Source organism: Cynocephalus volans, chromosome 10, assembly GCF_027409185.1.
Source record: "Cynocephalus volans isolate mCynVol1 chromosome 10, mCynVol1.pri, whole genome shotgun sequence".
Lineage (NCBI taxonomy): Eukaryota > Metazoa > Chordata > Mammalia > Dermoptera > Cynocephalidae > Cynocephalus > Cynocephalus volans.
Window position 1 is genome coordinate 90,877,932 of NC_084469.1, and position 14,091 is coordinate 90,892,022.

General features: G+C 56.1%; 1 protein-coding gene across 1 annotated transcript; it reads left to right on the forward strand.

The window, feature by feature from the left end:
• Positions 1 to 667: 667 nt before the first annotated feature.
• ARHGAP33 (Rho GTPase activating protein 33) lies at positions 668 to 14,091 on the forward strand. The gene is made up of 21 exons (XM_063109633.1): positions 668 to 832; positions 2,796 to 2,893; positions 2,976 to 3,060; positions 3,445 to 3,525; positions 3,631 to 3,768; positions 4,208 to 4,300; positions 5,135 to 5,257; positions 5,345 to 5,422; positions 5,507 to 5,573; positions 5,657 to 5,716; positions 5,807 to 5,959; positions 6,038 to 6,140; positions 7,301 to 7,445; positions 7,526 to 7,608; positions 7,693 to 7,800; positions 9,213 to 9,358; positions 10,001 to 10,154; positions 10,240 to 10,385; positions 10,478 to 10,552; positions 11,710 to 12,384; positions 12,475 to 14,091. Exons 1-21 carry the CDS (start codon positions 827 to 829, stop codon positions 13,734 to 13,736), a joined length of 3,879 nt encoding a protein of 1,292 aa, XP_062965703.1. The 5' UTR covers positions 668 to 826; the 3' UTR covers positions 13,737 to 14,091.

A 14,091-nucleotide genomic window follows, 5' to 3' on the forward strand; every position in this document is an offset into this window, starting at 1 on the left:
TCAGTGGTGGGAACGATTGGATTGGCTTTATGGGAGACATAACCATGTTCTGGCATTACAGACTAAACCTTTTCCTAGGAAAAAGTCAAGGCTGGAGGCCGGCCTGTAATGAGCAATAGAAGAGGAGACAAGGAAAAAGCCCAGTGGGTTGGACCAGGCCAAGTCGCAGAGGGCGTGGAGTTATGTCCCAGGCAGGGTGTCTGAGGCAATGAAAAACATCCATGGGGGGAGTGCCCTCAGGATTCTGTGGACGGGGTGAGGTTTAGGACCGACACGGTGGGACTAGAGAACTAAGATTTTGAAAAGCTGTTTGTGGAAGGGAGCAAAGCCCTGAGGCCGTCAATTAAGAATGTCAGAGGAGCGGTCGCTAAGAATACTAAGAATGGACTAAGGGGAGGGTTTATTGCTTGGTGTTAGAAGTATTGGAAACAAAGCGTAAAGAACATGGGGGTGTGTCTCAGGAGGGGATGACAGCCAACGAAAAGCAGTCATGGGCGTGGCGCTGTCAAATTTCGGGGGGTGGGACCGAAGAGACAGAACCAGAAATGGGGCCCAAAGCGAAGCCAATGAAAAGCCGTCAGGTGGGCGGGGCGTCGTCCTAAGGCCAAGGGTGGAGCCAATAAGAAGCTGCGTCGCGTCCTCGCTGCCCCCCGGCCCCTGTGGGGCGCGCGCCGGAACCGCGGGCAGCCGTTAGGGGCGGGGCCTGCAGCCGCCCGCGCGCGGCTCGCGCCCTCCCCTTTGTGTCGCCATGGCGGCGGCGGCGGCTGCAACGAGGACGACGAGCGAGGGATTGAGCGCGGCTGGGGCCTGAGGAGGCTACGCGACCATGGTGGTGAGGGACCCACGCGGCCGTCAGTCTGTCCGTCCGCGTGTCAGTCTGTCCGCGCGCGGCCCCGCCCCGCGCGCCCCGCCCCCGGCCCCTCCCGAGCCCGCGGCCTGCGCCGCCCCTCACCCTTGGTCGCGGTCCTTCTAGTCCCCCGACCGGTCCTGGGTCTGAGCCCTTACCTCGACCCCGCCCCCTCAGCGCGCACTTCTTTCCACACCCTGAATGGGGGGTGACAGTGGCCGAGGACTGGGGCTTGGGAGGAGGAGGGGCTGGTCCAGGGAAGGTCCCGTGCCACCCGAGTGGTCCTTCTCCAGCCCCCATCCCAACACCTTCCTCAGCATCCTCATCCTAACCTCGCCCCTCCCCAGTCTAGCCCCTTCCTTTTCCCGACAGCCCCTTTCTCGTTCTTGGGCCCCGCCCCCACCCGGCTCCATCCTCAGCCTGACCCTTTTCTTCTCCTTCTCCCTCATTTTCACCCCATCCCAGTCCCTCTCAATACCGCCCTCCATCAGCCCAAACCTTAGTTTCTCCAGCCGCTGCCCTCCTTACTGCACTCCAGCAAGCCAGCGCTGTACCTTCGCTTGATCCTTTGGTCCTCTCCATCTTCTTGTCTTTATCTCCCCTCCCCCACCGTCGGCCTCTCCCACCAAGCTGCTCTCGTTCATTCACCCATTCACTCCCTCGTTCCCTCACTTAACATTTACTGAGACCTCCTCTGTGCAGGCCCTATGCTCCAGACACAGAGTCAGATTCCATCCTGCCTTGGGCAGCTTCATGGGCTGGAGGGGGAAAGGCCCTGAGGGTGAGACCCAGGGATGAACTCAGGGTTACAAGGGCATGGAGGAGGGAGAAGCTAGAGCCCACTCTGGTGAATCCCCATCTGGCAGCTGGTTAATTTATACATGAGATTTTACCCAGCCCCTGCTGTGTGACTGGGTTGGCACTGGGCATTGGGGACTCAGAGAAGAATCAGGCACAATCTTATGTGTGAAGAGCACCAACTCTGTGCCCAGTGCTGTGCTGGGCATGCTGGGGTCTCAGCCTAAAGTCCTGCCTCTGGGGAGGTCACAGTCCAATGGGGGGATGGACAGAGGCATCTCCGAGTACTCAGGGTTGTGATGGAGGGAAGCTCAGGCAGAGTTGTGGAGCATGGGATGGGAGAACCTCACAGGATGGAGAGAATCCAGAAGAGATAGATGCCTGACACAGCCTGAAGGGTCAGGGAAAACTTCCTGGAGATGTCACTCATGAGTTGAGACCTGAGGGGTGGGGAGGAGTGAACCTAGTGAAAGGGTAGGGACGAGTGTTCCAGGCTGAGGGAATAGTCTTTCCAAAGGGTGTAGAAGGAAATGAGAAGATGATGCTGGACTCTTAGAAGTTCCAGAGCTCTGTGAGTGGGGTGGATGGGGAGAGATGGGACTGGATAGGTAAACAGAATCCAGCTCAGGGAAGTCTTCAATATCAGACCAAAGAATTCAGAATTTGTCTTGAAAACAACAGGAAACCATTGAAGGTCCAGGATCCATGGAGGAACAGGGCCAGATTTGTGTTTTGTGAAAATGATCCTGGCTCTTTTTGTGAAGAAGGTGGCAGGAGGGAAGGGGTTGGAAGCAGCAAGGCTGATGAGATGGAAGCTGTCTTTGTCCAGACATTGGTAGGAGGTGACTATACTCTGCAGAGGGTACAAAAGGGTTTTAAACAGGGAGAGATGGGACCAGCATGCTCTCTCCTGTTGCCCGCCTCACCCTTAGCCCCTGTTTCCTCCAGTTTCCTACCCCTACCACACACGAAGAAGCAAAGCCATCCTTGGCCCAGCCCTCACCTCCCCCTGACCTACCCTGCTGCTCCATGTTCAAGGCAGTGTGTCTAGCAACCCTGGCCTCTAGGCCCAGGCTGGCAGATAACAATGCTCCCGTTGTCTCCTTGCTCCCATCTCTGGGGGCCTCTGATTCTTCTCTCTGCTCTACAGGCTCGCAGCACTGACAGCCTGGATGGCCCAGGGGAGGGCTCAGTGCAGCCTCTACCCCCCGCTGGGGGGGCCAGTGTGAAGGGGAAGCCTGGGAAGAGGTGAGGGGTGAGGGAGGGAAAGACTCAGCTTAGGAGGGGGAAGGCTCAAGGAGCTACTGGTGATGTGTCACCTGTCTCCCAGGCTTTTGGCTCCTCGAGGTCCCTTCCCCCGGCTGGCCGACTGTGCCCATTTCCACTACGAGAATGTAGACTTCGGCCACATTCAGGTATGGGGGCTTTGCACCCACGTGGGAAAGTGAGATCTTACCCAATCCTGAAACAGTATCAGCTGTGTTTTACCCCTGAAACCTATCCCTGTGACTGGCTGTTCTACTCATCTGAGCAGTCAGTACTCCTAGCAGGAGTTCTATGGGCAGATGGGGAAAGCTGCTCATTTATTCATCCAATTGTTCTTTTATTTATTCAACAACTTTTTATTAGATATCTGCTCCGTGCCAGGGCCCTGTACTCTGACCAAGACATCACCAGGCCCTGTCCTTTGGGAGGCCCACGAGGGGGACACAGACCCATTCCTAGATAGTGTCAGCCTAAAGAGGTCAGGACTGGGACAAAAGCGAGGCCCTCACATGGGCCTTTGTTTTTCTTTGCAGCTCTTGCTCTCTCCAGAGCGCGAAGGTCCTAACCTCTCTGGAGAGAATGAGCTGGTGTTTGGGGTGCAGGTGACTTGTCAGGTGAGGCTTCCCCTGCCTCTCAGCTAGCCTGAGGAACTGGCCATCATAGTCCTCAGCTCAGTATAGTGGGACAACTGCTTCCTTCTGTCCCTCCTGCTCCCACAGGGCCGTTCCTGGCCAGTTCTCCGTAGTTATGATGACTTCCGTTCGCTGGATGCCCACCTCCACCGGTGCATATTTGACCGGAGGTTTTCCTGCCTCCCAGAGCTTCCTCCACCCCCAGAGGGTACCAGGGCTGCCCAGGTATCCTGCTTGTTGTCTCAGCCCCTGCCTCAGCCATCAGTGTGTCCTCATCATTGATGTATAAAACCATCAAGGCAGCGGGGAGGGAGTTAGGTAAATATTTAAACACTGGTATGGCCTGAGTCCCAACCAATCAGAATGGAGAAGACTTAGAAATGTAGCAGGGTTCAGGAGGCTTCCTTTAGTTTTAGGAACATGGGGAGGGCCAGGGGGTTCCAGGAAGAGTCAGCATGGTCATACCAACAGGGGCACTCAGGAGCTCAGCACAGTCTATTTACCAGTTGATATGACAATATTTCAGCACTTAACAGCTGAGCAGCACCCATGCATTCCGGGTGAAATTCAGCCCTGCCCAGAGACAAGCTAGGGCAGTGTGGGAGGGCAGTAGGTTCTCCCTAGAGTCTGCTCACAGGAGCCCACCATGACAACCTGCCCCCAGATGCTGGTACCACTGCTGCTGCAGTACCTGGAGACCCTGTCAGGACTAGTGGACAGTAACCTCAACTGTGGACCTGTGCTCACCTGGATGGAGGTGGGCACTGGCAGAGGGACGTGGAGTTTGGAGTGAGAGAGTCATGTCTGAGGGGTGAGAACCAGCCTGGGAGTGTGTGTGGGCACAGGAAAGAAAGGAGCCAGAGTGGAGGAGGCATTGGTATTTTAGTGTCTGTGTGGGTGTATGCCTGCGAGAGAGAGAGAGAGAGAGAGAGAGAGAGAGAGAGAGAGAGAGAGAGAGAGAGAGAGAGAGAGAGAGAGAGTGTGTGTGTGTGTGTGTGTGTGTGTGTGTGTGTGTGTGTGTGTGTGTGTGTGTGTGTGTGTGTGTGTGTGTGTGTGTGTGTGTGTGTGTGTGTGTGTGTGTGTTAGCCAGTGTGGGGATGTGAGAATTTAAAGGTATAATATCAGTTGTTGGGAGGGAGGAGGGAGGGAGGTTTCGGTAATGGGCCACAATAATCAACCACATTGTATATCGACAAAATAAAATTTAAAAAATAAATAAAGTTCATTTTCTTTATAAATCAAAAAACAACAACAAAAAAGGTATATCAGTTAGAAATAACTGTAACTCACAGAACACTTGGCTAAACCAGAGGTTTTTTAGATGGCTAACGTGTGGTGTCTGCTATGGAGGATGAAGGTGCAGGATTGTCTAGGGATGACTTGGGGGTGGGGGATTCCTGAGACATGTCAATGGAAAGAAGGGAGTTTGTTTTGGAAGGGGCAAGAATTTAGGTATTTCACCAGTACACCTCTGAGTGACAAATGCTCTTAGGTGGGGGACAGGTGGTAGCCTCATTGGGCACAGAGGAATCTTGTCTGCCTTTTTTTAACACCTCTGGCCTCTCCTTGCCACATCCTGACCCCATCTCAGCTGGACAATCACGGCCGGCGACTACTCCTCAGTGAGGAGGCCTCGCTCAATATCCCTGCAGTTGCTGCTGCCCATGTGGTCAAACGATATACAGCCCAGGCACCAGATGAGCTGTCCTTTGAGGTGAGGCTGGGGGGGAACAGACTCCAGCTAGGCTCCACACTTCCCCTGCCTCTTCTGACCCCCTTCCTCCCACCTGCCCACTCCCAGGTAGGAGACATTGTCTCAGTGATCGACATGCCACCCACAGAGGATCGGAGCTGGTGGCGGGGCAAGCGAGGCTTCCAGGTGAGCCTGGCTTGTGACAGACAGGGGGTCTAGGGCACCATGCCAATTAGGGTGGCCCAGCCACTGACCCTAACCCTTCCTCAGGTTGGTTTCTTCCCCAGTGAGTGTGTGGAACTCTTCACAGAGCGGCCATGTCCAGGCCTAAAGGCAGGTAAGTGCCATGGAGAGAGTGGGAAGGTCCTCCTGCATCCTTTGCCTACCATCTATCCTTTCCACTCATTGTTCACCCCACAGATGCTGATGGCTCCCCATGTGGCATCCCAGCTCCCCAGGGTATCTCTTCTCTGACCTCAGGTAATGGAAACAAGGGGTCAGGTGCCTGCCCCCCTGCCCCACCAGGCTTATGTCTGCCTGACCCTATGTGGCCTGCCTTTGCCCTTACAGCTGTGCCCCGGCCACGCGGGAAGCTGGCTGGCCTCCTCCGCACCTTCATGCGCTCCCGCCCTTCTCGGCAGCGGCTGAGGCAGAGGGGAATCCTGCGGCAGAGGGTGTTTGGCTGCGACCTCGGAGAACACCTCAGCAACTCAGGCCAGGACGGTAAGGCCTGGGCCTACCTGCCCACCCTCCCACCTAGGATGCGACCTTCCCAACCCTAATCCTGCTACTTTTTCCCAGTGCCCCAGGTGCTGCGCTGCTGCTCTGAGTTTATTGAGGCCCACGGGGTGGTAGATGGAATCTACCGGCTCTCAGGCGTGTCTTCCAACATACAGAGGCTGCGGTGAGGGCCTGCCACCAACCTTTCCTTCCACAGCATTTACTGAGCACCATCTCTATTCCAGTCCTATGCCATGTGCTGGGGACACAATTTTCAGGAATTAGGAGAGCATAGAGCAGGGGTGGACCAAGGCTGAGATCAGAGAAAGCTTCCTTAAGGAGGTGACATCTCAGCTGAGGCCATAAAAGATGAGAGTAGAGTTAGCATTCTAAGCAGAGGGATCTCCCTTCACTAAGCACCTGCAACGTGCCAAGCACTATTCTAGGCACTGGGGACACAGCAGTGAATGAGACAACCAGAAACCCCTGCCCTCATAGGGCTCACATTCTAGAAGGAGAGGCAAACCAGGAAATGATAGTTTACTAGAAGGTGACAAGTGCTATGGAGAAAAACAGATTGGGGTAAGGAGGATCATAACAATAAACCAGAAAGGAGTATTGCCATTTTAAATAGCATGGGCAGAGAGGCCCCTTGTGGGAGAGCTCTGGAGGAGGTAAGGGAGCAGGCCATGCAATATCCTGCGGAAATTGTTCATGGTAGAGGAAGCATCCAGTGCACAGGGGAAAGCAGCAGGGCAGCATGTGCAGGGTCTTTTTGTTAGGATTTGGCTTTTACTGTGAGTGAGGGGGAACCCCAGGAGGATTCTGAGCCAAGGAGGGACAACTTTTATAACAGTCTACAGGTGGGAGGAATGAGGCAGGAGCAAGGGGCTGACAGGAGGCCGTGAGGTGAGGATGCAGAGCTTAGGGGAGCAGTGAGACAAGGCACAAAGTCTTGGTGGGTAGGAGCTTTTACCTGCAAGCAGGGGAGTGTTGAGATTTTTATCTGCATTTTCCAGTGACCTCTTAAAGCCAGGAGAATGACACAACTTCACGGTGGGAGTGTGGTCACACTCTGGAGTCAGACAGCCTTGGGTAGTTACAGGCAGAGGCATCTCCCACCTGAGCCTCAGTGTCTTCCTCTGTAAAGTGGGGCACCCTTGTCTTTGGCACACCAGGTTGTTGGGGAATTCAGTAAGGTTCTGCCTCTGAAGAGCCTAGCACAGGACCTGGGGAAGAGGGTTACATCCATCTGTGGGCACCTGGGGGTGGGGGGAAGGGGGACTTGGCCAGGTGAGCCAGCTCTGATCTGAACCTTCCTCCTCCTTGACATGGTGGGCTCAGGCATGAGTTTGACAGCGAGAGGATCCCTGAATTGTCTGGCCCCGCCTTCCTGCAGGACATCCACAGTGTGTCCTCTCTCTGCAAGCTCTACTTCCGAGAGCTGCCGAACCCCTTGCTCACCTACCAGCTCTATGGGAAGTTCAGTGTAAGTCAAGGAGTTGGCAAGGATGGAGGATGCTGGGGTGCATCTGGCCCAGCACACATCATGCCTGTTCACAATCTCAGGAGGCCATGTCAGTGCCTGGGGAGGAGGAACGCCTGGTACGGGTCCATGATGTCATCCAGCAGCTGCCCCCTCCACATTACAGGTAAACCAGGAGAGAAAAGGAAGGGCTGTGGTGGGGTTCCCAGGTAAATTAGGCTCAGGTGTCCCTCTCTGTTCCCACCCCCAGAACCCTGGAGTACCTGCTAAGGCACTTGGCCCGCATGGCAAGACACAGTGCCAACACCAGCATGCATGCCCGCAACCTGGCCATTGTCTGGGCACCCAACCTTCTACGGTAAGCTGGCAGCTCCCCTTAGCTCCTCAGCTCTCTCAGCTCCCTCCCACAGGGGGTGCCTCAAGTCTCACCCCACAACACCTCAGGAACTCACCCAACTTTTGTTCTCTTGTTCTTTCATCTAATACATACTTATCAAGTACCTCCCATGTACCAGACCCTGTTCTCAGCACTGGGGACACAGTAGTGAGCAAGGCGCTATCCTCCTGGGGCTCACATTCTCATGCAGGAAATGGACAATGAGCCATCAACAAGAAAAATACAGACTAATGTGTGATGGTGATGAGCACCAAGGAAGAAGATATGAAGTAGGGAAGGGAGATGTGCAGGGACTTGGCAGTTTGCAGTTTTTAGGTAGAGGGCAGCAAAGGCTTGAGTAAGTCTTTCTGTGGCCACCAGCAGAGTAAGCCCTGAAGGATTTCATGGTGACCAATATAGGCAAGATCTCTGTCCTGGAGGAGTTCACATTCTTCTGAAGAAATAGGTCGTAAATAAATAAAATACATGGTATGTAAGAGGGTGGGCATAAGAAGTATGGGGAAAAATAAATAGAAAAGCAAGACCAGGAGTACAGAGAAGGCTTACAGTTTTAAATAAGGTGAGTGGGAAGACTCCATTGAAAAGATAACATTTCAGTCAAGACCTGCAGGGGGTGAGGGAAGGACCCATGTGCTCATCTGGGGAGGAGCAAACCAGGCACAGGGAGCAAACCAGGCAAGTGCAAAATTCTGGGGCTGGGATGGTGCCTGGGGTGTTGGAGGAACAGCAGGGAGGCCACTGTGGCTGGAGCTGAGTGAGGGAGGGAGGAAGGGGCTGAAGGGGAGGATATGATGAGATCAGAGAGGTGAGGGAGGACTTAACGAGTCATGGGTCATGATGAGGACTTTGACTCTTACCTGGAGTGAGGTACAGCCAGGGCAGAGCTCTGAGCCAGGAGGGTCCTGACCTGACTCAGGTGTTCACAGGATCCCTCTGGCTTCAGGTGGGAGCAGACTGGGGACAGGAATGGGAACAGAAGACCAGGGAGGAGGCTGCTGGGATGTCCAGGTTAGCGGGGGTGGAGGCTGAACCAGAGTGAGGTCAGTGGAGGGGGGCAAAAAGTTAGATTCTGGATAGATTTTGTAGGTGGGGCCAATGGTTTGTGACAGATTGGATGTGGACGTGAGGGAAAGAAAGGGGTCAAGGACAACCCCGAGGTGTTTGGCCTGAGCCAGTAGAACTGTATTGACTGAGATAGGAAAAGTAGAGAGGTTTTGGGAAAGGTTGAGAAGCCAGTTCTAGACATGATCCATTTGAGGAGGTCAGAGGTGTTGAATAGCAGTCATTTCTTCTACTGGCTCCCGACATTGCCTAGCCAGAACCTGCCAGCCAGGCTTAAGGCACCTGGCCTCCCTTCCCCTCCTCCCATCCAGGTCCATGGAGCTGGAGTCAGTAGGGCTGGGTGGGGCGGCAGCTTTCCGGGAGGTACGGGTGCAGTCGGTGGTGGTGGAATTCCTGCTCACCCATGTGGACGTCCTATTCAGTGACACCTTCACCTCTGCTGGCCTCGATTCTGCAGGTATGCCCATCCCGCCCCCTGATGTCCAGACTACTGCCCCCTCATTGTCAGGGCTGCAGTGGGAGGGCAGGTGGGCTCCCAGCCCTATCCCTACCCCACTGAAGGTGGACCGTCCTCCTGGCTTCTCGAGGACCCTGCCCCGGCCTATCCCTCCCTGCGCCCCGCCACTCCTTCTCATTTCAGCTCCTACGCTCAAGATCCCCACTTGTTGGCCCGGACGCCGTTCTTCCTTCACCCCTTGTAGCTACTGGGGGCCCTTGGGGCCATTGGTCCACCTGGGAGGAGGTGGGAGGTCCCCAGACTTGACCCCACCCTGGCCCTGCCCAGACTCCCCGCCCTGCCCCGGACCCCAGCCCAGTCAGGATTCAGCACGTCGGAGGGCCCTCTGGCCCGAGGTAACTGAAGCCAGAGCCTCTGCCCTCGCTGGCTGCTGGGAGCTGCCTCCTCATCAGCTCATTCTGCCTCACCCCTCCTCCTCACCTGCCTGCTGCCCACCCATTCCTGCCTGATCCACCCTGGCCCCCTGCCTTGCCAGCCCGGGTGGGCATGCTGTGGGGCCGGGGCTTGGGCTGTGGCGCTTGGCTTTGCCTGTAGCCTTAGGTGGCCCCAGAGCTGACAGCTGCCCCTCTCTGAACTCTTCAGGCCGCTGCCTCCTCCCCAGGCCCAAATCCCTTGCTGGCAGCAGCCCTTCCACTCGCCTGCTGACATTGGAGGAAGCCCAGGCTCGCACCCAGGGCCGGCTGGGGACACCCACTGAGCCTACAACTCCCAAGGCCCCAGCCTCACCTGTGAAAAGGTGAGTGGGATGCTGGGGGAGGGGAAGGGATAGCCTGGAGGCCCTGGTTCCTCAGACTTCCTCCTATTTCTCACCTACATCTCAGGAGGAAAGGGGAGAGAGGGGAGAAGCAGCGGAAGCCAGGGGGTAGCAGCTGGAAGACATTCTTTGCACTGGGCCGGGGCCCCAGTGTCCCCCGAAAGAAGCCCCTGCCCTGGCTGGGGGGCACCCGCGCCACACCACAGCCTTCAGGTCAGAGATCGTGCAGTTGGCGTGGTGGTTGGGGGTGTGTGGTCTGTGGAGTGCCCTCCTACCTCTCTTACCGCTCTTTCCTCTCCTTGCAGGCAGCCGACCTGACACAGTCACACTGAGATCTGCCAAGAGCGAGGAGTCTCTATCATCACAAGCCAGCGGGGCTGGTGAGTACAGGGAGGGCCCAACCTGTACCCAAGTGGAGCTGGGAGAAACCGGGGCCCTGGTTTGGCCTGCAAATATTGTACTTCAAATTTGGGGGTCTTGGTGTTTTAAAAACTTTTAGTCTGGGCTTTAGGTACAGTGGGTTGGATAAAGTATCACCTTTGGTCCATTACACACTATTTATTGGCCCATGCTGGACCCTTAAAACATTCTTATTGATTCATTCCTTTTGAAAAAAGTTTTAAATAATATCATGAACCCCCAAGCCCGTTAGCCAAAAATAGAAGAGCCCCAGCATCTTACCTGTGAGTTCCTCCTCTCTTCCACCTGCTGCCTCCCCACCAGAGGCATCCTCTTAATTTGAAAGTCATCATTCGCTTTTTAGCTTTTATCATATACAGGTGTATGTGTAAATAACATTGCTCAGTTGTAGTCACTTTGTTTTGGCAGCTGGCCAATATGGGGATTCGAACCCTTGATCTTGGTATACTAACACCACGCTCTAACCAACTGAACTAACCAGCCAGCCTTATAGTTGTTTTTGAAACTTTATTTAAAGGGTATCATAAGAATGGGGGTATCATGCTGTGTGTGCAACTTGACTTTTTTACTCACCACTACATTACAAACTACCATTTATGTTGCTGAGTGTAGCTCAGGCTTATTCCTTTCCATTGCTTTATAGTATTCTGTGTGTGGATATCCCGTAGTGAGTTGCTTAACCATCCCCCTCCCGATAGATTTGGGTGGTCTTATGAGCAATCCCTGCCATATCCACACTCCTGAGAGATTGCTCCACCACATACCCAGGAGTGGAGATGCTGTTCTATAGGGGATGCACACATTCAACTGTAAAGGACAAGGCCCAATTATTTTCTAGAAGTGGTGGTCCTTTCTGTACTCCTAGCAGCCGTGTTTGAGATCCTGTTGGTCTCATGTTCAGAGCCCATGGGGTTGCCCGACCATTCTTGCTTTGTATCTGAAATGGTTCTCTTCACGCTCTTGCCTTATCACCCGTGATTCACAGCTATTGTGCCCTTTCCAGGCAAGTGCCTCTCCGTGTTATTTCCCCAACCTTCTGTTGAGCTGTGTGCCATGTCCTTACTGATGTAAGGTTCTGACCCTTGATCTCTAACTGTCCTCATCCCCGCACTTCCAGGCCTCCAAAGACTGCACAGGCTACGGCGACCCCACTCCAGCAGTGATGCTTTCCCTGTGGGTCCGGCACCTGCTGGCTCCTGTGAGAGCCTGTCCTCCTCTTCCTCCTCTTCATCCTCCTCTTCATCCTCCTCATCCTCATCTTCGGAGTCCTCAGCAGCTGGGCTGGGGGCACTCTCTGGGTCCCCCTCGCACCGCACTTCAGCCTGGCTAGATGATGGTGATGAGCTGGACTTCAGCCCCCCCCGCTGCCTGGAGGGACTCCGGGGCCTCGACTTTGATCCCCTAACCTTTCGCTGCAGCAGCCCCACCCCAGGGGACCCTGCGCCTCCCGCCAGCCCAGCTCCCCCGGCCCCTGCCTCTGCCTTTCCACCCAGGGTAACCCCACAGGCCCTCTCGCCCCATGGGCCCACCAGCCCTGCTTCATCCACTGCCCTGGACATCTCAGAGCCCCTGGCTGTATCAGTGCCACCCGCTGTCCTAGAACTGCTGGGGGCTGGGGGAACACCTGCCTCAGTCTCCCCAACACCAGCTCTCAGCCCCGGCCCAGGCCTGCGCCCCCATCTCATCCCTCTGCTGCTTCGTGGAGCCGAGGCCCAACTGAGTGACACCTGCCAACAGGAAATCTGCAGCAAACTGGCACTGCCTGGCCCCCGGGGAGCCCAGAGCCAGCATGGTGAGTCCTGCTCAGCCCACCCCACACTTCTGCAGACCCCAAGGCTGCCCATGACCCAGATGACTCCATTTCTCATTCCTTTCTTTGTAGGTCCTAGGATGGATTCACCATTGCCTCCACCACCTCTGTCCCTCCTGCGCCCTGGGGGGGCCCCACCCCCACCCCCTAAGAACCCAGCACGCCTCATGGCCCTGGCCCTGGCTGAGCGGGCTCAGCAGGTGGCCGAACAGCAGAGCCAACAGGAGCATGGGGGCACCCTACCTGCTCCCCACTCCCCTTTCCACCACTCACTGTCTCTGGAGGTAGGCAGGGAGCCCCTGGGGACCACAGGGAGTGGGCCACCCCCCCACCCCCTAGCCCACCCAGGTGCCTGGGCCCCAGGACTCCCACCCTACGTACCAAGGCAACAAAATGATGGGAACCTGGTGAGGAGCCAGCAGCCCATGGGGACCTCAAGGAGGGGACTCAGAGGCTCTGCCCAGGTCAGTGCCCACATCAGGGCAGGTGGGGGTTGCCGAGACGTACCAGAGATAGCAGCCCAGTCCCCATGTTCTGTCCCCTCACAAGTTCCTACCCCTGGCTTCTTCTCCCCAGCCCCCCGAGAGTGCCTGCCACCCTTCCTCGGGGTCCCCAAACCAGGCCTGTATCCCACGGGTCCCCCATCCCTCCAGCCCAGCTCCCCAGCTTCGGTCTGGAGGAGCTCCCTGGGGCCCTCTGCACCCCTCGACAGGGGAGAGAACCTATACTATGAGATTGGGGCGGGTGAAGGGTCCCCTTACTCGGGACCCACGCGGTCTTGGAGTCCCTTTCGCTCCATGCCCCCCAATAGGCTCAATGCTTCATACGGCATGCTTGGCCAATCACCACCACTCCACAGGTCTCCCAACTTCCTGCTCAGCTACCCACCCCCCTCTCCTTGCTTTCCCCCTGACCACCTTGGCTACTCAGCTCCCCAGCACCCTGCCCGGCGCCCCACCCGACCTGAGCCCCTCTATGTCAACCTAGCCCTAGGGCCCAGAGGTCCCTCACCCACATCTTCCTGCTCCTCTTCCCCTCCTACCCACCCCCGAAGCCGTTCAGATCCTGGTCCCCCAGCCCCCCGCCTCCCTCAGAAACAGCGGGCACCCTGGGGCCCCCGCACTCCTCATAGGGTGCCTGGGCCCTGGGGCCCTCCTGAACCTCTCCTGCTCTATAGAGCAGCCCCGCCAGCCTATGGGAGGGGGGGTGACCTCCACCGAGGATCCTTGTACAGAAATGGGGGACAAAGAGGGGAGGGGGCTGGTCCCCCACCCCCTTACCCCACTCCTAGCTGGTCCCTCCACTCTGAGGGTCAGACCCGAAGCTACTGCTGAGCTACAGCTGGAAGGGACCTTTCTCCCTTCCCTTTGCCCTTACTGTATTTTGGCCCAACCCAATCCTTTGTTTTGTATTTTCTTGAGCTCCTGACCCCTACCCCAGGTTTCTAACCTTGTAACTTTCTGATGTGGGTCCCTAACCTATAATCATAGCTTCCCTACCCTGGGCTGAAGGTATACCCATCTTCCATCCTGGGGGCCCTCGCACAATTCTGAGAGGGCTAGGCTGACACCCTGTCCTCCCTCACCCTCCAGGAGCCCCCAGCATGTCCTGACCTGAGCAGAGGGGGTAGGGGGGACACTCCTGCCCATCTCTCCCCACTAAACCATCTGACAAAATTAACGAATAAAA

Bases quoted from the DNA above. Each gene is read 5' to 3' on its own strand.
- ARHGAP33 (XM_063109633.1), top strand. The intron at 2,894-2,975 runs GTGAGGGGTGAG...CCTGTCTCCCAG, and splicing joins AAGGGGAAGCCTGGGAAGAG to GCTTTTGGCTCCTCGAGGTC. The intron at 3,769-4,207 runs GTATCCTGCTTG...ACCTGCCCCCAG, and splicing joins AGGGTACCAGGGCTGCCCAG to ATGCTGGTACCACTGCTGCT.